This window comes from Ornithorhynchus anatinus, chromosome X2 (assembly GCF_004115215.2).
Source record: "Ornithorhynchus anatinus isolate Pmale09 chromosome X2, mOrnAna1.pri.v4, whole genome shotgun sequence".
Classification (NCBI taxonomy): domain Eukaryota; kingdom Metazoa; phylum Chordata; class Mammalia; order Monotremata; family Ornithorhynchidae; genus Ornithorhynchus; species Ornithorhynchus anatinus.
In genome coordinates, this window is record NC_041750.1 from 24,690,941 (window position 1) to 24,711,296 (window position 20,356).

At 45.5% G+C, this 20,356-nt stretch overlaps 1 protein-coding gene across 1 annotated transcript; it reads left to right on the plus strand.

Moving 5' to 3' along the window:
- Nucleotides 1-1,091: 1,091 nt before the first annotated feature.
- On the plus strand, nucleotides 1,092-19,094 carry LOC100091940 (myosin regulatory light chain interacting protein). Its single transcript, XM_029052909.1, has 7 exons — nucleotides 1,092-1,217; nucleotides 3,987-4,177; nucleotides 13,210-13,395; nucleotides 14,367-14,564; nucleotides 15,416-15,580; nucleotides 16,298-16,718; nucleotides 17,559-19,094. Exons 1-7 carry the CDS (start codon nucleotides 1,131-1,133, stop codon nucleotides 17,646-17,648), a joined length of 1,338 nt encoding a protein of 445 aa, XP_028908742.1. The 5' UTR covers nucleotides 1,092-1,130; the 3' UTR covers nucleotides 17,649-19,094.
- Nucleotides 19,095-20,356: the final 1,262 nt, after the last annotated feature.

Consider the following 20,356-nt stretch of genomic DNA (forward strand, 5'->3'; position numbering starts at 1 on the left):
ATATTTACATATATACATTTTTATTTACACATGCGTGTATTTACATATTATATACATATGCATATGTATATTTACGAATCTATATCACCTATATGAATCTAGATGAAGGAATCAGGGAAATAGCAGGAAGAGGCTTCGGTTACTTACGTTTTGTGACACTAAGCCCCGTCCCCTTTTCCTGTCGCGCTATTGAATGGTTTAAGGATGCGGGGTGGTGGGGGGGGGGCGACGCCCGGACACCTCGACGGCTTCTCCTCCTCCCATTGGCTGGGACGCCGGAAGGCCGGACGCTGATTGGCCCTGCCGGCGCCCGGGCGGGGGGGGGGAGGTTGACGGACCGTTGAGCCGATCTCTCCCATTGGCTGGGAGACGCGGAGGGGGGGCGGCAGGACCGGACGCCGATTGGCTCCGCCGGCCCCCGGGCGGAGGGGGGGCGGCAGGGCCGGACGCCGATTGGCTGCTGTCTAAAGAGGGGCGGTGCGAGGTGGGGAGGGGGGTGCTGGGGTGGGGTCGACAGGCCGTTGAGCCGCCCCCTCCCATTGGCTGGGAGGGGCGGAGGGGGCGTGGCTGCTGTATAATAATGTTGACATTTGTGCAGAGCCCTGTTCTAAGCGCTGGGGGAGATACAGGCTCCTCGGGTTGTCCCACGTGAGGCTCCCAGTCTTCATCCCCATTTGACAGAGGAGGGGACTGAGGCCCAGAGAAGTGCCACACAGCTGCCAGGAGGAGGCGGGATTCGAACCCATGACCTCGGACTCCCCAGTCCGGGCACGCTGCTTTTCTAAGGCGGAGGGGAGGGGCTGTGTTGGGGAGGGGTCGACAGGCCGATGAGCCGCGCCCTCCCATTGGCGGGGGGGCCGGCAGGGGCGGACGCCGATTGGTCCTGCCGGGGTGGGGGGGCGGTGCGAGGAGCGCGCGCCGCCTGCGTGCGCCCGTTGGGCGGGGGAGGTGGCCGGGCCGATGAGCCGGGCTCTCCCATTGGCTGGGAGGCGCGGCGGGGCCGGGCGCCGATTGGTCCCTCCGGCCGGGGGGGCGTGGCGGGGGCGCGGGCGGTATATAAGGGGCTCGGGGGCCAGCGGGCCGGCAGTCGGCGGGGCGGAGCGGGGCGCCCCTGGCCGCCCACGGAGGCCATGCTGTGCTATGTCACCAGGCCCGATGCGGTGCTCATGGAGGTCGAGGTGGAGGCCAAAGCCAACGGCGAAGACTGCCTCAACCAGGTCAGCGGGACGGGCGGGCGGGCGGGCGGGCGGGGGTCCTCACCCACTCACCCATTCATCCCCCCCATCCCGCAATAATAATTCCATTTATTAATACCCATTCACCCCCCATCCCATCCCACTATAATAATCCCATTTATTAATACCCATTCACCCCCCATCCCATCCCACTATAATAATTCCATTTATTAATACCCATTCACCCCCCATCCCATCCCACTATAATAATCCCATTTATTAATACCCATTCACCCCCCATCCCATCCCACTATAATAATCCCATTTATTAATACCCATTCACCCCCCATCCCATCCCACTATAATAATCCCATTTATTAATACCCATTCACCCCCCATCCCATCCCACTATAAATAATCCCATTTATCAATACCCATTTATCCCCCCATCCCACTATAATAATTCCATTTATTAATACCCATTCACCCCCCATCTCATCCCGCAATAATAATTCCATTTATTAATACCCATTCATTCCCCCATCCCATCCCGCAGTAATAATTCCATTTATTAATACCCATTCACCCCCATCCCGCAATAATTCCTTTTATTAATACCCATTCAGCCCCATCTCGCAATAATAATTCCATTTATTAATACCCATTCACCCCCATCCCGCAATAATTCCATTTATTAATACCCATTCATCCCCCCCCCATCCGGCAATAATAATTCCATTTATTAATACCCATTCACCCCATCCCATCCCGCAATAATTCTATTAATACCCATTCATCCCCCCCCCATCCCGCAATAACAATTCCATTGATTAATATCAGCCCCCCCCATCTATTTACCGGGTGCAGAGCCCTGTGCTGAGCGCTTGGGAGAGACAATACAGCAGTAGAGGCCGCCCACAACGGGCTCACACTCAGTCGGGGCCTTTTAAATCATCAGGATGATGATGGTGTTTGTCAAGCGCTGAATGTGTGCGAAGCACTGGTCTTTTGATCCGTCTCCCCGTTTGTTAAGCGCTAAAATGTGTGCGATGCGCTGATCTTCTTTGGATTCCCCGCCCATAACGGGCTCACAGTCCGTCGGGGCCTTTTAAATCATCAGGATGATGGTGTTTAAGCGCTGACAGTGTGCGAAGCACTGGTCTTATTTGTTGTCCGTCTCCCCCCAGACTGTAAACAGGGATTGTCCCTTTTTATTGCTGCATTGTCCCTTCCAAGCGTTTAGTACAGGGCTTGGCACCCAGTAAACACTCAGTAAATGCGATTGAATGGATCAGTGAATGAGCAGAGACACCCTTCCCTTCCCTTGTCGAGGTGGGCAGAGAAATGCGCCTGTTATTGCATTGTCCCCTCCCGAGCGCTTAGTCCAGTGCTCTGCACACAAGCGCTCAGTAAATAGGATCGGCTGGGTGGCCCCCAAAGAGAGGGCGGGGGAGTGTGTGGGTGCACATTAAGCTGTTTTTCCTCCTCGTTGTGGTATTTGTTATTCTTGTTATTACGGTATTTAAGTGCTTACTCTGTGCCAGGCACTGTACTAAGCGCTGGGGTGGAGACAAGCCAATCGGGTTGGACATGACTATTGTTTTGGTATTTGTTGGGCGCTTACTCTGTGCCGGGCACTGCACTCAGCGCTGGAGTGGAGACAAGCAAATCGGGTTGGACGTTATTGTTGTTATTATGGTATTTAAGAGCTGTGTGCCAGGCACTGTACTAAGCGCTGGGGTGGATAAAGGCAAATGGGGTTGGACACAGCCCCTTGTCCCCCATAGGGCTCACAGTCTTATTCCCCATTTTCCAGGTGAGGGAACTGAGGCACAGAGAAGTGAAGTGACTTGTCCAGAGTCACACAGCAGGCAAGGGGCAGAACTGGGATTGGAACCCATAGCCTTCTGACTCCCAGGTCCCTGCTCTAGCCACTGCACCGTGCTGCTTTTTTCTTATTGTCCAGTTTCTAGACTCTAAGATGGTCAAGGGAGAGAACGTGTCCACTGATTCCAATGCATTGTACTGTCCCAAGCGCTTAGTACAGTATTGTGCACATAGTAAGGGCTCAATATATACCGTTGCTTAATCTCTTCCTTCCCCTTCTGAGCCCTCTTTCTCTCTTGGGCCACTCGGAAAGAGAGGGGCTTCACACCCGCTGCAGCCCCAGCACCCCTTTCTCCACCCCGGAGATCAATAAGTTCATCCTCTTCTTCCCAGCAGGGAGAATCTCTTTCAGGGTCCAAGGGGCTACAGAAATTTCCCCTCTCCGTCCACCAAAGCCATCCCCCTGCCGTAGATTCGGGCACGGAGTTGGCGGGGGTCTGCGGCACCTCGTGTTCCTTCCTTGCAAGCAGCAAGTTTGATCTCCAAAGAAACTTTGGAAAACCACAGGCGAAGCCCCTTGTAAAGCCTAGATACCACTTGTGGAGCGTTCCCCGGATGGTTTGGCTCTTTTTGGGCCGTCCAGATGGTTGAAGTTGTCCAGATACTGAACTGCAAATACGATTAGCAAATTCCTCCTGTGAGGGGGAACTCCAGTAATTGGGATAAGGAAAAATAAAGGCTTTAAATACACCGTAGCGAGACTGATCGGTACTAACCCTACCGCCGGTTTCCCAAGTGTGGTAGAAAAAAGATTGAGGCCGGGTCTATACTCTTTTGAAGTTAAAACAGAACTCTCCTTTAACTTCTGCTTTTGCGGGGAAATTGCCGTAAAGATTTTTATACTAAGAGACCATCTAATGTGCAAGATGGTGATGGGGTTTTGCCTGTCGTGGCGCAGTAGTGATGCGTTTATTTTCCTTTTAGGTTTGCAGGAAATTGGGGATTATAGAAGTCGATTATTTTGGCCTGCAGTTTACGGGTAGCAAAGGTGAAAATCTATGGCTGAATCTAAGAAACCGGATCTCGCAACAGTTGGACGGACTGGCCCCTTACCGGCTGAAACTAAGAGTCAAGTTCTTTGTGGAGCCACATCTCATATTGCAGGAACAGACGAGGTAAAGTGAAGTCAAAGTGGAACTATTCTCGGCGTGTGTATGGATGTGTATGCCATGTAGCAAAGCGGTCGCACATTAACAAATTTCCCTTCGTTGAAGCCTGTTAATTACATTTGAAAATCAAGTGATCTCGAATAACCGTGCCGGTGCTCTCCCTTAGCACGGAGCTGAAATGGAGGCTATCCCGTGTGCTTAAACTACACCGGGTATAAAATAGTAAAAATCCGAAAGCAGAGACGGGAAAAAAGAGTTAATTCGATGGACGACCAAGATTGAATGTCTGCAAAACAGCAGGCCTTCGGGGCCACAAAGTGAAACGGGAGACTTCTCCGAAGCGCAAGGAGATCTTCCTATTAAATGTCTGAATGCCCTATAGTAACCTCTGTCTCAGCAGTGTTACTACAGGTCATTGTAAACTCGAGCAGAAAGGCAGGAAACAGTTCCTCTTCGGTTACTTCAACTTGGGCCACTTCTTCTCAGTGTGGTATCATATTTCAGGGTGCAATTGTAAACTTCATCTGGCAGTAGAAACTGCCTTTTTGCTTCTCTGTTAAGAGATTCCAGTCAAACCCACTAAAGGGAAGCTTTGAGACCAACTGGAACAAAATTACCCCATCAGTATATATAAGGGCCGACTGCATTTGAATTGCCTGTGAAGGGTACGTGTGCCTTCAGTGTTGTCTTGAGTCCAGAAAAATTAGTAATGTGGTCAATGTTCCACTGAGACAAGTAGTTTTCAGATAGAAAATTGCTTTCCCAATGGAGATGAGTAATGTTTTCCACTGAAAACCATCACAACTAGGTGGGGACTTCTATTGTTGAAATTTAACGGGAGCCCCATAAATGTCACTTGGACCCTGTGCTGAATATATATGATTTTAATTTTCAGAAGAAAACCCATTAAAAATATTTTTCTCAGTTTGACTATTTGCCATTTTGGTCAAATACGCATTAGGATTTTAGGAGTGATAATAGATGAAAATCATCTTGTGGGAGACTGACAAACCACTTTGTCTCTCTGCTAATTGAAAGCCCTTGAAATGGTTGTCATTTATGTTTGTTTTTTTCTCCATCCGGGCCAGTAAAGTATTTCATTTCTAGCCTACAGGACATGAGGAGGTGTAAAAATGTGTGTACTTTTGTGGGGAGACAGCCTTGCAAATCGCTAACCTGTTTTTTCAATAGATTTTCCTTAATCCTCTTACTTTTTTATGTGTATTTCAGAGTTTATTAAGCAAAGTTGGGGTTCTGAAAGCTTCTCTTTAGGAATAACCTGGAGAATAGAAAAATGGTGCAGCACTTAACATCTTTGACTGCACAGTGTTTTGAATTCGGTAGTGTTAAACAAATACCATTATTATTATTGCTATTATGTTTACCAGACCTTTTTTGTCCCTCCGGATGCTAACATAAATAAGTGAAATTTTGAATCTTCAGTTTTAAAACATGAGTACTCCATTAAGACAGTATGGTGGTACGCATCTGGGCTGCTCTTCAACTCTGTAGAATCGATTCCTATTTTTAGTTCATCTTCACAGACTACCTGCCAAGTAATAGTACACCCATTTTACTGAAACTCATCAGATGAAAAATGGAGGAAGTTGTGCAAAATGTTGCCCTTTTTGAATCAGAATTGCGGTAGAAGCCCCTGACCTGATCTTTATTTAGCTCAGGATGACCTGCACCTAAAACAGTATTTTCCATACCCAAATATTAGGGGATCTGGAGAAGAATGGCGGAGCACACGCTGACTCTTAGGAATGGCAACCGCCAATAACACTTCTTGGTTTGTGGGGACAGGGGACTTTAGACAGAATGAGCAAAGAAGCCTGAATCAGAGGTATATACCCTCCCCACTCGCCCGCAGAAAAGCTTGAAGGGTGACTGAGTCAGACCCCCTAAGAGAAGCTCTTCCAAGAGAGGCCCCAATCCTAGAAATTTGATCTCCAACTCCTGGTTTTAGCGCACATTTGAGGCTCAACTCATGTAGGCTTAATTCACCAGGCAAACAAGAATACCACTGTCACATATTCCGTGAATGTATACAGTGCTGTCCCCCGGGCTTGAACCGTTTGATAGGTTGGATGTCTCCTTACAACATCTCTCCACTGTCTACTGCTAATTGCTAAACTGGTTAATTACCCAGAGATCAGCTCTAACTTTTTCCATTGACGAGTGAACTTTTTTTTTAAACTGGTTTTTGTTAAGCTCTTACTCTGTGACAGGCACTATACTGAACACTGGGGTAGGTACACGCTAATCAGGCTGAACGAAGTCCACATCCCATGTTGGGCTCACAGTCTTAAACGTCATTTTTCAGATGAGGGAGCTGAGGCACAGAGCAGCAAAATGACTTGTCCAAGGTCACACAGTCGACAAGTGGCCGAGCCGGGATTAGAAACCAGGTCCTTTGATTCCCGGGCCCGTGATCTAGTTGATTTTTTGAGCCCTGACTAGGAATGTATATTGAAACAGGAGAAAAGGCTCTGGCAAAGAATTGGGGGGCTGAGGGAGGTGAGGGCAGCTGAGGCAGGACCCCAGGAAAGAGAGAGTCAGCCCCCCGGGAAGATTCAGGAGGGCCTATAAGAAAACCAACTAATGAGGAGGAGCCCTGTTATGTTACTCTTCCCCAGAATATGTTAAGCCAGCCCCTTTACTGCTTCCATCTAGGGGAGAAGACTCTTGGCACCTGCCCGGGAATTTACCCAACCATCATCTCTGCGGTTTTATTTTAGTCCAAGTTTAGAAGATCGAGATTGTTCAGATTCAGAGTTGATGATCTAGCTAGAAGCACCCACTGGCCCGATAGGGCAGTGACCTTAACAGAGCATCGTTTCTCAGCGTTTCAGACTTGGAACCTTTTCCCCCAAACCTGATATTTCAATTTGGGCTAAACCTCTTTAGAGGCTCGAAATGTTGCCGAAAAGTTTTGTTCCTCTCTTTTACATTGTTTGAAAATAGGCAGTTAAGGAGTTTTGGCAGTAGAGTTGGAAAGAGAACTTTTTAATTTCTGTTTCAGGTCACCTTTCTGTGAGTAGAAAATGGTTTTTCATTGCCTTTCCAATTAGTTTGGTTCAAACAAGTCATCTCTACAAATGCATTAGTTTCCAGAACAAGTAATACCAAACAGAATATTATAAAGTGTCAGTGAAGGTAATTAGGGAGGAAGAGTCTGTTCTTAAAGATCCCAAAATTATGCTTTTCAATATTCTTTTTTTGTCAGCAGAGAAGTCTAATGTTCAAAGGTGCATTTTGGAGCTTTAATCTTTAAAGGATCTTTTAACATCCTATTAATATGAAGCCTGGCCCCAGTCTCAAATAAAGTTTAATTTTTAAACTTGGACCTTTCCCACTTACCTTCCGTTCTCCCCACCCCTCCCCACCAAAAAGAAAAATTGTTTAATATCTTATAATATCTTAAAAGTGAATTTCTTTTGGTTTTTCTATCACTCGTTCGTTCCTCTGCTAATTTCAGTTCCACTTCCTCATTTCTTGATGAAACAGTAATTTCTTTGACTAGCTATTTGACTAGTTGTTTTTAAAAGCTTGTTGTAGACTTTAAAGTGCCCCCCTCAAAAAAAAAAATTGGCTTGCTCCTTTGGTGAGCAAACTGCAGCTCTAGAAATAAACTGCTCACATGGGAAGTTAGTGTTTTTCCCCTTTTATTTTCTGTTAGAGCATTGCACAGTAGAATTTCCTCATCAATAATACCTTAAATGCCCTCTCGTGTACTGGAGAGTTCACTTCCCTCAGGTGAACGAATGTATTGTTATGACCAGTCCTGGAATAAGGCCCTTGCTTCAGTTCTTAGCAGATTTTGCAAGACACCTGTGAAAATGACTCAGAAGAACTTTCTATTTTTTATCTGGTGAAATCATCACGAGCACTGGGAATCTTCTGCTATATTAAAAGGCTAGGGTAGAATCGAAGCAAATGCTCATCTAATTTTTCTCCGGGCTAGACTGCAGGCAGAGTTTTGTTTTTTTCTCCAATTCAGGGTCCTGTGGTTGAATATTTCTTTCCTTGTGCTAAAGCCAGTTTCTTTCTTGAAGTTCTACAGATAGTCTCGAGGCTTAGTAATCTTTATGTTTGAGAATGTTTTAGTCTGTTTCTCGGTTTTTACTAACAGAAAATCAAAGGGAACCTGGAACTCATTCTCTCCCTCCCTCCCCTGGTAGTGAACTGAAATGCCAATTCAGGAAAACTGTATTCTTGGGTTCCTGTGGTCTCTTAAAACACAATACTCCAAACTTCTGAGTTTTGGGGTTTTTTTTACATTAACAATATATAATCGGATTGGATGAATAGCTCTGGCATGACCGTCCTGAGTTATTAAGGGATCAGAAAAAGGCCTAAGGCCCTCTCCGCCTCAGGCTTTCAAGAATTCTAGGCTAAGTATCATGGAATGCTGTAAGCCTGGAGAGTCGCATCCATCGAAATTCCCTTCATCAAAAAAGATCTTAGTGTATAAGTGGCATTGAAATTCGCCTTTTGTTCCTTTTCTCATTCAAAAAGACTGAACGTTTGCAGAAATATTTCTAGTCTTTGGGGGAACTAATAGCACTATGGTTCATCTGAAATACTGCCTTATTCTCCCTAGTAGGTCACTTCTCCACACGTTACTCTCTAGGATAGGCTTGGCTAATTACCAAAGAGAACTTACCAATGTAGCATAGAGAGACTGTGACTTATAAAGACTCAGTGTAGAACACTGGACAGTCTACTAGATATGGAAGTGACAATTATAGTGATAGTAATAATTAGGGTATTAAGCCCGTAATCTGTGTCAAAACCTCTTCTAAGCGCTGGGGTAGATGCAAGTTAATTGGGTTGGACACAGTCCCTGTCCCACATGGGACTCACTCTAAGTGGGAGAACCAATTTTGAATCCCTATTTTACAGTTGAGGAAACTGAGGCACAGAGAAGTTAAGTGACTTGCCCATGCTCATACAGAGCTGAGATTAGAACTCAGGCCCTTCAGACAGATCCCACTACTCACATACTTCTTTGAAGTTTGAAAGAGCAGGTTTGGGATGTTTTGGAGGTGGGGGAGATGGCATTTTTGGCTGCTGTTCTTTCCACCATTCTTCTCCTCCCCCTCACCTCTCATCCTTTTCAGTGAAGCATCAAGTTTAATGGATTGCTTTTCCTTGGCGAAACCTGAAACTTGAGGAACTCAAGGGGTGTGTTTGAGTGTTGTGGTGTTTGTTTTTTAAAAGAAAAAGTACCTTTGACTGGCTGCTTCAATTTTGTCTTGCATTTATGTCTTAAGGGTGTTGATAAGATTTTAAGATATGAGCAAAATGTTGTTGACTGGAGATATGGCTTTTTAAAAAAGCAATTCCAAGTGGGAGGCTTTCTTTTTAATTTTTGTGTTTCAAGATTGGGTGTGGTTCTTTTTCCATTCCCTTCACTGTGAGCCACACCAAGTTAACAGAACGCCAGTACCCAGTAAATGAAAAGTGTAACTTTAGGTCAGTGACTGAGAGTAACCTCTGACTAATAGCAGATGGGCTTGTCGAGCAACTGAGCAACCACAGCCCTGGAAGAGAGCCAGTATCAAGAAAAAAAAAAAGAAAACCTCCTGATTCCTCTATAACTATTGTCCAGGGACAGAACCTGTGGTTAGATGATTCCTTTGTGATATAAGTCCGACTTTCCAGATGTGTTCACCTTAAGGACGAGACATAATGTTTAAGAGCACTGTAAGTGGGGAGAATGCTAGGATTCATGGAGATGATGAACTGGGAAAAAGTTCATATGTTGTTCGAGTATGATACTTTATCATACTTTTATATGTGATGATTACTTGGGCTAGCCCAGAATGCAAACTGTATTGACATTGTTGATCAAACAAGCAAGGAGAATTTTTATCTTGCATACTAATACAGGAGTAAACATTCTATAATTGCTGCAAATTTACTAAAAGATTTCTGAAAGTGGAAATCTTTCCCCTTTCCCCTCAAATGTGCTCTTTTGATAATAAAATCCAGTGGGGAAATTTAGAGTTTGGAACGCAAAACTATCGTTCTAACTAGAGTTTTCGTTTCCAATTCCGAGCTTGCGTTTTTAATATTTAATGTGTAGCAGGATTTATGGGAGCTTGCTGACCCGTGATCACTACCTAGTTTTCTTCCCAATTTATGAATATGTTGTCCTAGTGGGCTAGTTGTGCTGGATTAGATATACACTCTCTCCTAATCTCTGTGATAAGGATATACTCACTCAGTATATCCGTATACTGAGCTAGTTGATTATAGCTGCTTGTTTTAGTATGGTTCTGGTGAACGACCTGCGGTAAACTTTCACCTACTTCTCAAACAAGACCAAACAAAAGCTGTTAAAGGAAAACATAATTGGGGAAAACACCATTCTTAAATATCCCTTTTCCCAGATTGGGTGGCCACTGTTAGATGTTTTTTGTTATTGTTTTTTAAAACAGGCATTGTTCTTTCAAGTCCCCGCAAGTTTTTCCCCAGGGTAATAAGGGTCATTCCGCAGAGGCAAAGCAGTCCAGTCAATCATTCCTATTTCTTGAGTGGTGTTTACATGCAGGGCACTGTATTAGCGCTTGAGAGAGTCCAATTCAACAGCCTTAGCGGACACACACCCCCCTGCCCGGATTCATTCATTCAGTTGTACTTATTGAGTGCTTACTGTGTGCAGAGCACTGTACTAAGCGCTTGGGAGAGGATAATACAATAGTAAGCAGGCATATTCCCTGCCCATGATGAGTTTACAGTCTAAAGAAAACCCCGGAGGCTTGCAGGCACTGGGGGGGGGGGGCACTTACCCAGTGTACCTAATGCTTTTCTCCAAAGGAGCCCATTAAATAGGGAATCTCTCAGCTCTCCTCCCTCCTTCTCTGGAGAACTGGTGGCCATTCCGCTTCCTTCCACGTCTGTGATGATGATGAGCGCTTACTGTGTGCCAGGAACAGTACAAAGGGCTGGGGTGGATTCGAGCACTGTGCTGAGGTCACTTGCCCCGGGAGGGCTCTTGGTGATGCACCTCTGTTACTTCCTGCCGCTGCTGTTATGGGGAGCTGTGTGGGTGGGGTGGGAGGGAATTGGGGTGGGGGTAGGGGCCGCGGGGGGAACTCTTGAAAGTGCTGGACAGACTGGTCCCAGGGGTCCGGGCCCGGTCCAGGAGTCTCGCCGGACAGCCCGGTTGGTTGGCTGCAGGGCTCTACTGCTTCCTTTCCAGCCCTCCTGGGATCAGGGACTGACTCGCCAATCCCTGCTTGGAGGAGGGCATTTTAACCAGGTATTGACAGGGTTCGTTCCTCTGCCAAATGACAGAAGAAGTTTTTCTAGATCTGAAATTCAGGAAAAATGCAGGCTGGATCTACTGGGAAGTTTGTGTGACCTTGGGTATGTCACTTCTCTGTGCCCCAGTTCTCTCATCTGTAAAATGGGGAATAAGACTGTGAGCCCCATGTGGGACAGGGACTGCATCTGACCTAATTAACTTGTACCTATCCCAGCTCTAAGAAGAGTGTTTGACACACAGTAAGCACTTAATGCCATAAATAAAAGGCATCTGCAACTTGGTAAAAGTGTAAGAATCATCCCCACCTCCAAAAAAAATAGTTTAAACTTTTACCCAATTTATCGCAGTAGTTTTATATGCACCTCTGGAAAGGCAGCTGTCAAAAGCCAACAGGTGACTCAACTCACAAGGGAAATGCTGAGCCTTTGGGCTGCATGTGGTTGAAAGATCAACAACCTCCACAGCAAGCCTTTCGTATTCGTTTTTCACATTCTAAATTGTACCCTAAACAATCCTACTTTGCACTCGGTCGGGGAGAAGGGGGTATGACTAGCGACAGAGCTAGAATTAGAACCCAGGTCCTTCTGACTTCCAGTCCTGTGCTTTATCCACTAGGCCATGCTGCTTCTCTGACCCTTTCTGACTTGATCTTAAATAATTCAAGTTCTTCGTGGTTTGGGGCTCGGCAGTTGTCCTGTTGAAAAACCACAGTTCTAAAATCCCCTGCCGTTTTTTTCCGGGGGGGCGGGGGGAGTGGTGGGGTGGAGGAAGGGGTGTGTGTGTGTGCGTGTTTGTGTTTTTTCTAGCTTTCTGTATCTTAGTTGACTGCAGGGCCCAGATATGGGAAATGTTAACTCTGGGTCAAACTGTCCCAGTAGTCAACTTAATTTTCAAAGCTGTTTGGCAATAAGATTTGCATTGCAAGGCCTCGGTTTTAGAGTAGTTGCTTCCAAGCTGGTGGTGGCTGTTTTCTTTTTCCAGGTTTAGAGCGTTTCTGCCATCCTACTAAAGATTAGCAGACTTGCTATGCTTTGTTGGGGTTAACATAAGCTATTCTGGTCTTTGAGAGCCATTACACATTGTGAGCGAAGGGGAAACTTTTGTGCAAATTTCTTTTTCTTCCAACCTCTTCTGTCAATCACCATGATTTTAACGGGAGATTTTGGAGCTCTGAAAGGAACCTAATAAAAGTGTAATTCTGAGGCAGTTTCCCAGTTTTAATTAATGTCAACATCACTTTGTCACCCATAGGAGGTACAAAGCATTAGCATTGAAATACTTTTCACCAGTGGAGTCCTGGGGAGTTGGAGAGCCCTGGGGGTGGCATTTTCTGAGGCAGGAGAAAGGGAAAAGACAAGAAAAAGAGGGAGAGAAAGCCTAGGATGTGAAGGGGGAGTGGAAGATGGGGGAAGCCTCTCTTCCCTGGTTTCTTAAGTATCCTGTGACTCGTTGGTATGGAAAGGAGGATGGGCAAGCTTTCCTCAAGAGCAGAAAACTTGGCTTCCACTTTTTCACTACTCTCCGGAGTGCCTGGTACACTGCTCTTAATGCAGGCTGGATAAATGCTGCTGCTAATTGACTTAGTATTTATCAAGCAGCCACTGTGTGCAGAATGATCTACTAGGCCCTTGGGAGAATGTGACAGAGGTGAAAGATAGACTCTCTTTGTTATTTGATGGAAATCTGTGGTGTCTGAAACTTACCTTATCTTATCACTTATCTTAAGGAAATCTTGTTGTTTTTTTGGTTTTCTTTCCAGGCACATGTTTTTCTTGCATATAAAGGAAGATCTTATGGCTGGCAATCTTCAGTGCTCCTCAGAACATGCAGTTGAACTCAGTGCTCTCTTGGCTCAGACAAAATTTGGTGACTACAATCAGAATACTGCTAAATACAGCTATGAAGAGTTGTGTGCAAAAGAGCTGTCTTCTGCTGCCTTAGACAGGTAAAGGAGAGCTCTTATTATGACTTATTTTCTCTTCCACCACTAACCTCTTCAAATTGGTAAGTTATCCTAAATTAAAGCTAACTGCAGAAATGTTAAGCAGGTAACATAGCCAAAACTGTCATTGAAAAGACTAAACTGGCAGTGTGAAGGCTTCCTCTATGTCCAATCTAGGAAGCTTTTAGAGAAAACACCAGATGAGTTTTTTCCCTGAAGACTTTGCCGACATGGAATGTTGTGTCTACAAACATACCCACATTCCCTCCCCAATTAAGTGTCACTTTATAGACCAGCATGCTCTAGAAATGACCATGGCTACCAATAACTTTGGGCTGCCTATTACAGCAAAGATTTACAGGGTTTGTAAACTTTCTAAGGCTGGGCAACTGTGTTTTATTTGTACACTTACTAAGAACTCCTTGGGTAGCTTCAGTTCAGAGAATTGAGCTTTGAGAGCCCCTTGATAAATTGAGAACTTTGGGAGCCCCTTTGGTTGCTGATTTTCTTTTGCACAGAAGAACTCTACTTAATGGGCTAGAGTCCTCATGGAGGATCTTTGAAATTTTGTCATGTAGAAGCTTTCTGATTTCTCTGATGTCTTCATCTATACAATATGCCCATCATTTTCTGTTTCCTGTTAAGAAGACTTCTGCAAATGGTTTCTGGGGAAAGCACCAAATAGTGTTTTCTAGTTTGCAAAATAACTGGGACTAGTTCTATAAGGCAGCAAAAGCACCTTTCAAATCCTGTTCTCAAAATGCTAACAGAAATGTGGCCAACTCGTTATGAAAAAAAAAACCCTACAACAAAGGTTTCTCAAGACTCAGTAGCTCAGACAGGGATGTCACCCCTTTTAATTCTTTCATTCAGTGATTCTCGGGACTTAATTTCGCTGCTCTTAAGAGACCAAATTGTGTCTGTCTTTGGATAACTGAAGCCAAACCCACTTTTTCTTCTTTTGTTTTTGACAGCATTACCACAAAGCACAAGGAGCTGGAAGGCACGAGTCAGGGCTCTGCCGAATATCAGGTCTTGCAGATTGTGTCGGCGATGGAGAACTATGGGGTCGAGTGGCATTCTGTGAGGGACAGCGAAGGGCAGAAACTTCTCATAGGTGTCGGACCCGAAGGGATTTCTATCTGTAAAGATGATTTCAGCCCAATTAACAGGTAACTTCTATCAGTTAATTGTATTTTTTGAGCACTGTACTGAGCTCCAGAGCAAGTGCAGTATGACAGAGTTGGTAGACCCGTTCCCTGCCCACAGTGAGTTTACAGTGTAGAGGGGGAGACAGACATTAGTATAAATAAATTATGTTTGCAAAAATTGATCGAAAATAGATATGGGGCTTGAGGGCAGCCAAGCTTTTCCAAAGTGTCCTGTTCACATGTCAAGGTACATGAGTTTAGGGTACCAGAGGACCATCTAGTAAACAGAAACATCAATCTGCTAATTGGCACCTGAGGACCCAAAATGTACCCAGAAGTGAGCATTGGCCTACGGAGAGATCTGTGCCCACGAGGAGGATCAAGTCACTGATCCTGCCTAATTGTGAAACAACATGGCGTAGTGGAAAGAGCACGGGCCTGGGAGTCAGAGGAACTGGGTTCTAATTCCTGCTCCACCACTTGTCTGCTGTGTGACCTATGGGCAATCACTTCACTTCTCTGGGCCTCAGTTCTTCTGTTCTCCCTCCTATTTAGACTGTGGGCCCCGTGCGGGACAGGGATGGTGTCCAACCTAATTCACTTGTACCTACCCCAACGCTTAGAACAGTGTCTGACACAAAATAAACACTTAACAAATATCATTTTTAAAAGAAGTGTCTCCCCAAATGACCGCATCTCTTCCGCATTGTTTTTCAAGAATGTCTCAGTTGTAGTCGTACGTGTTCCATTTAAGAGCCAAGCGGTTCTAGAGGTGACTTTGATATCAGGTTAGGTAGAAGGGTTGCAGAGACTGTCGTAGATCCGTAGACCTTCACCCCGCGATTCTCAGTATGAACTGTCGCTTCTTTTAGGATCGCTTACCCCGTGGTCCAAATGGCCACCCAATCTGGAAAGAACGTGTACCTGACTGTCACCAAGGAGTCCGGCAACAGCATCGTTCTCTTGTTTAAAATGATCAGCACCAGGGCAGCCAGCGGACTGTACCGAGCGATAACAGAAACCCACGCCTTTTACAGGTGGGCATCTCCAAATGGGTCCTCGTTGCCCTCAACTTTTCGGTCGCCCCGGGCCAGGAGCATTATGGGGGTGAGGGGCTCTCTGCTTCCTCCCTCTCCACTCCCCCATCTTGCCGCTGAGGATTCTGAAAGACTCCATCAGGCTGGGTGGCGGCTCCTGCCATTCCCTCCTCCCCCACCCCGTCACCTCGGTGACATTTGAGCACCAGGCGCATGCGGTTTTTGACAGCTTAGTGTAGACCACAACAAAGGATTTCAGGCACCGGGGGAGAGTTGTTTATGGGATGCTTGGTCTATTTTCTGTCACGGAGCATGGAGAAGAGCCCAGAAAGCCTGTGTAGTTACTCCCTTTGAAGGGTACCCACAGGAACCTTTACATTGGCCTCTCACCGCTACAGCAGCATGTCCAACAATCAGTCCTTTTGATTGAAAGCTTACTACGTGCATAGCACTGAGCCCTTGGAGAGTCGTACAGTTAGAGTCGGTAGACATGATCCCTGCCCTCAAGAAGCTTAAAGCCTAGTGGAGGGTTTTCTCTGGGGCTTTTCCGTTTTTCCGAAACAGTAAGAATCCCTTACGTTGAAAGATATAGCCAAGAAGCTTTCCTTTGAAAGATGAGAATTACGGTGGCCTCCTACCTCGGGAAAGTGTGACGTGAGCGGGGAAAACAAGGGTGCTGACTGAAACGTGAGTTGTGTGTCCATCCTTGGCTTACAGATGTGACACGGTGACCAGTGCTGTCATGATGCAGTACAGTCGAGACTTAAAGGGGCACCTGGCGTCTCTGTTCCTAAACGAAAACATCAACCTCGGCAAAAAATACGTCTTCGACATCAAGCGCACGTCCAAAGAGGTGTACGACCACGCGCGGCGAACGCTGTACAATGCCGGGGTGGTGGACTTGGTTCCTCGGCGTGGCCCTAGCCCCCCGAGCTCGCCCCTAAAATCATCCGAAAACGGCAGGAACTGTGGCAGCTGTGAGGGCCTCAGCTGCCAGCAAACCAAAGCACTCCAGGACAAGTTACAAAAGCTCAGAGAAGCCATGCTCTGTATGGTGTGCTGTGAGGAAGAAATCAATTCGACCTTCTGCCCCTGTGGTCACACGGTGTGCTGCAAGAGGTGTGCAGGCCAACTGCAGGTAATATCACCGAGAAAGTTGTGTTACCTAGTAGGTTTGTGCGTGAGGGATGTTGGGTGACTAGGGTGAGAGGCAGCGGGCCCAGTGGATGGAGCATGGGTCCGGGCGTCAGAAGAAAGTGGGTTCTAATCCTGGCTCCGCCGCTTGTGGTGTGACCCTGGGCAAGTCGCTTAACTTCTCTCTTCCTTAGTTACCTCACCTGTAAAATGGGGATTAAGACTGTGAGCCCCATGTGGGACAGGGACTCGATCCAATCTGATTTGCTTGTATCCATCCCAGGGCTTGGTATTAGTGCCTGGCACATAGTAAGCACTTAAATGCCTCAATTGTTATTATTAACAGGGCTAAGGCTTTACGATAGGCCAAACCCAGTGTGAAATGCTGGGGAAAATAAATGGGCAGCTTCCCTCTTATGGGGGCTCTCGATGTTAAAGTTAGGAGGAAAGTCCAAGAGTTGTTAATGACAGGACAGGGAAGAACAGCTCCATTCATTTTCCCTTCATCACTTCTCACCTTCAAGCCAACTCCTGCAGAGCCCTGTTGGGGACATAAATGAGGGGCTCTGAGCCAGGCTTATGCCCATGCTTCAACCCGAGGGGTAACAAAGCAAAGTCTACGGATTAACATCCTTGGACAAGCAATAAAATGAGGAGGGCCGGGCTCGCACATTTAGTCCACCAAAGCCAACGGCGTAGCTTCCTCAGAGAGCACACGGGGAGTTGGGGTGGATTTTTAGCAGTCGGTTGAGGAGAAACCAGGAGGATCGACCCAGAAAAAGTAAGTCAGAAGGCAAAGTCCTTCTTACCATTAATTTGCGACTTCTCTTTTTCTCCATCCCAGGCGTGTCCCGTGTGCAGATCTCATGTAGAACACGTACAGCAAGTGTATCTTCCAACCCACACCAGTCTGCTCAACTTGACGGTGATATGATTCAGTGGACTGGTGCATCTATTCGACGCAGCCCTATTTCTACGAACGGCACTCTTAGGGACTAGAAAAACCGATTGTGAAGAAAGCAATCAGCCCCAGCATCTGTCTCCAGTAAGGCGGGGGAGGAAAAAACAAACATATATTTGGGGCCGAAACCAACTGTATTTCCGGTGTCCCAGAAGCAAGTTCTGGGATAATTTTGCGGAACTAATACCTGAACCTGTATTATAGACAAATACCTTATTTTTCTTAAATAAGGACTTTCTTCCTGATGTCTGTTAAATGTCCCCATTGCCAAAAAAAAAAAAATGGGTAACTAGAAATTGTGTTGCAAGTCTGTTTAATGTATGTCGAAGAGGGAACTCTACTTGTAGTTTAATGTATTTTATAAGAATTTCCTTTGGTTTCTTTTTTGTGCTCACTCCATGCATTTTTAATAGGAAATCCACCTTTTTTTAATAATGTATGTAATGGTTTAATGTGGTCATGATGATTTCTGCTTTTAGTCATTTTTTTAAGAAGTGGGATAGAGGGTACTTTAAAAGAAAATCTACAAAGTGGATTTTAATCCCAACAGCAAAAAACATTGGATTTAATTATCCGAGAAAAGAAACGACTCCGTGAAGGGTGGGTTTTTTTGTTTTTTTAAAAAAATTCGGCACATTGAGTCTCTAGCAATCGAAGGCTCAATCAGATTGGTCTCCAGCCAGTTGGTCATTGAGTCCTTCTGGGAAGTGGGTTAGGATGCCTGGTTCAGATCCAAAGAGGAGAGTTTTTCCCAAGAAGGAGGGCAAATTGCACAGCCCTAGAGACCCTGCCTCACGACTGTTGCATACCGTGTCGGTCTTTTATCCTCCCTCGCTGTCTCCAGCCTCACCTGGGTGGCACAACTTTATGCTTGAGCTCTCCTAAATTCTTTAAGCATCGTCAGTTGAAAAAAAAAAAGCTAGAGTATCAACTTCTGCGTTGTCTCCTTTCTGCATTTTGGAGGGGCTTGTGTTTCAGCGTATTTCTTTTACATATATATAAATATATATATTAAAAAACCCCACCCTTCACCCCACGTGGGCATTTTAGATTCTGATCGCTAGTGGGGTCTCTAGGATTGTAGGGAAACCTAGAAGGCCTGATTGGGTGCAATACTAGCTAAAGTAAAGCTAGAAAATGACACTGTCACTTTACTGAGATTTTTTCCAAGTATACTTTTCATATTGCCTTAATGTAGCAGCAATGTGTTTATGCATTTGTTTCTTTGCACAGACATTTTGTCAAAATATTAAAAACTCTACTTTTTTATAGCACATTAGCATATAAACCTTATTCCGAGAGGTATTTATTTTTTCACTTGTAAAAAATGTGTTTCCACATAAAGAACTCTGTTCTCTATATCTCAGACAACTTCTGTCTTTTTATATTCAAGCTAATAAAGGCTTTAAAGCAAATATACTCTTCCTTTCGTACCTTGTTTCCGTACTTCTTTTTTTCCAGATGCAGAACAAAATTTTGTTTGAACGGGAAATGGTAACGATATCGATGACCTGTTACCACTGGCGGATCATTTTGTCTTGACAAGTGAATTGCACGTGATGGTCCCCAAAATATTGTGTATCAGAGCTACCTGCGTTCCTGCCTACCTTGCTCCAATTCTCTTTGCTGGGAGAGGGTTGGGATGCTGGTGGAAAGGAGGAATGGCTCTAGGCATTTATTCACTCATTCAATCGTATTTATTGAGCACTTACCGTGTGCAAAGCGCTGCACTTAGCGCTTGGGAGAGTACTACATAACAGACAGACACAGTCCCTGCCCATAGCCCTTTTTCTAGTTTCCCTGCCTGAAGCCTGGGTATGTGGGGAAGGAAGGGGCATGCACTGCTAGCGATTTTTCCCAATTGACTAACCCTTGCCAACGGCAGACTGAACCTTCAGACGATGCCCAAAGGGTGCAGCAGAGCGGGATGTTTCCAGCTCGCAATAGGAGATCCGTGACGCGCAGAAAAATCAGTTTGTATTTATCAAACGCTTACTGTGTGCGCAGCTCTATACTAAGCTCGTGGGAGTCGATAGTTGATAGACACATTCCCTGCCCACAAGGAGAAGCAGCCTGGCCTAGTGGATAGAGTTTGGGCCTGGCAGTCAGAAGGACCTGGGTTCTAATCCTGCCTCCACCCTGTGTCTGCTGTGGGAATTTGGGCAGGTCATTTCTCTGCACCTCAAGTATTTCATCTGTAAAATAAAGACTGTGAGTCCCATCTGGGACATGGACTGTGTTCAACCTGACAAAGCTGTATCTACCCCAGTGCTTAGAACAGTGCTTGAGTCACAGAAATTTAAACACTTTTTGTGTTTGTGTCCATTAAACAAAACAAAACTTACCTTGTATGTACTCTGGTGCTTAGTACAGTGTCCAGCACATAGTAAGTGCTTAACAAATGCCGTAAAACAAAAGAAAAAATTACCTTGTATCTACTTAATACAATGCCTGGCACATAAAGCAAAACAAAAAAATTACCTTGTATTTACTTAATACAATGCACGGCACATAGAAAATGCTTAACAAATACCATTTAAAAAAGCTAGTTGTGGGCAGGTAATGTGCCTATCATATTGTACTGAACTCTCTCAAGCGCTTAGTACAGTGCTCTGCAAACAGTAAGTGCTCAATAAGTACAGTTGCTCGATTAAAGTCTAGGCATCTCAAGCCTTCACAAC

Excerpts from the sequence above, each read along its gene's own strand:
- LOC100091940 (XM_029052909.1), top strand. The coding sequence starts at position 1,131 with ATGCTGTGCTATGTCACCAGGCCCGATGCGGTGCTCATGGAGGTCGAG. Across the intron at positions 13,396-14,366 it reads TCTTCTGCTGCCTTAGACAG|CATTACCACAAAGCACAAGG; the intron begins GTAAAGGAGAGC and ends TGTTTTTGACAG. Across the intron at positions 16,719-17,558 it reads GGTGTGCAGGCCAACTGCAG|GCGTGTCCCGTGTGCAGATC; the intron begins GTAATATCACCG and ends TCTCCATCCCAG.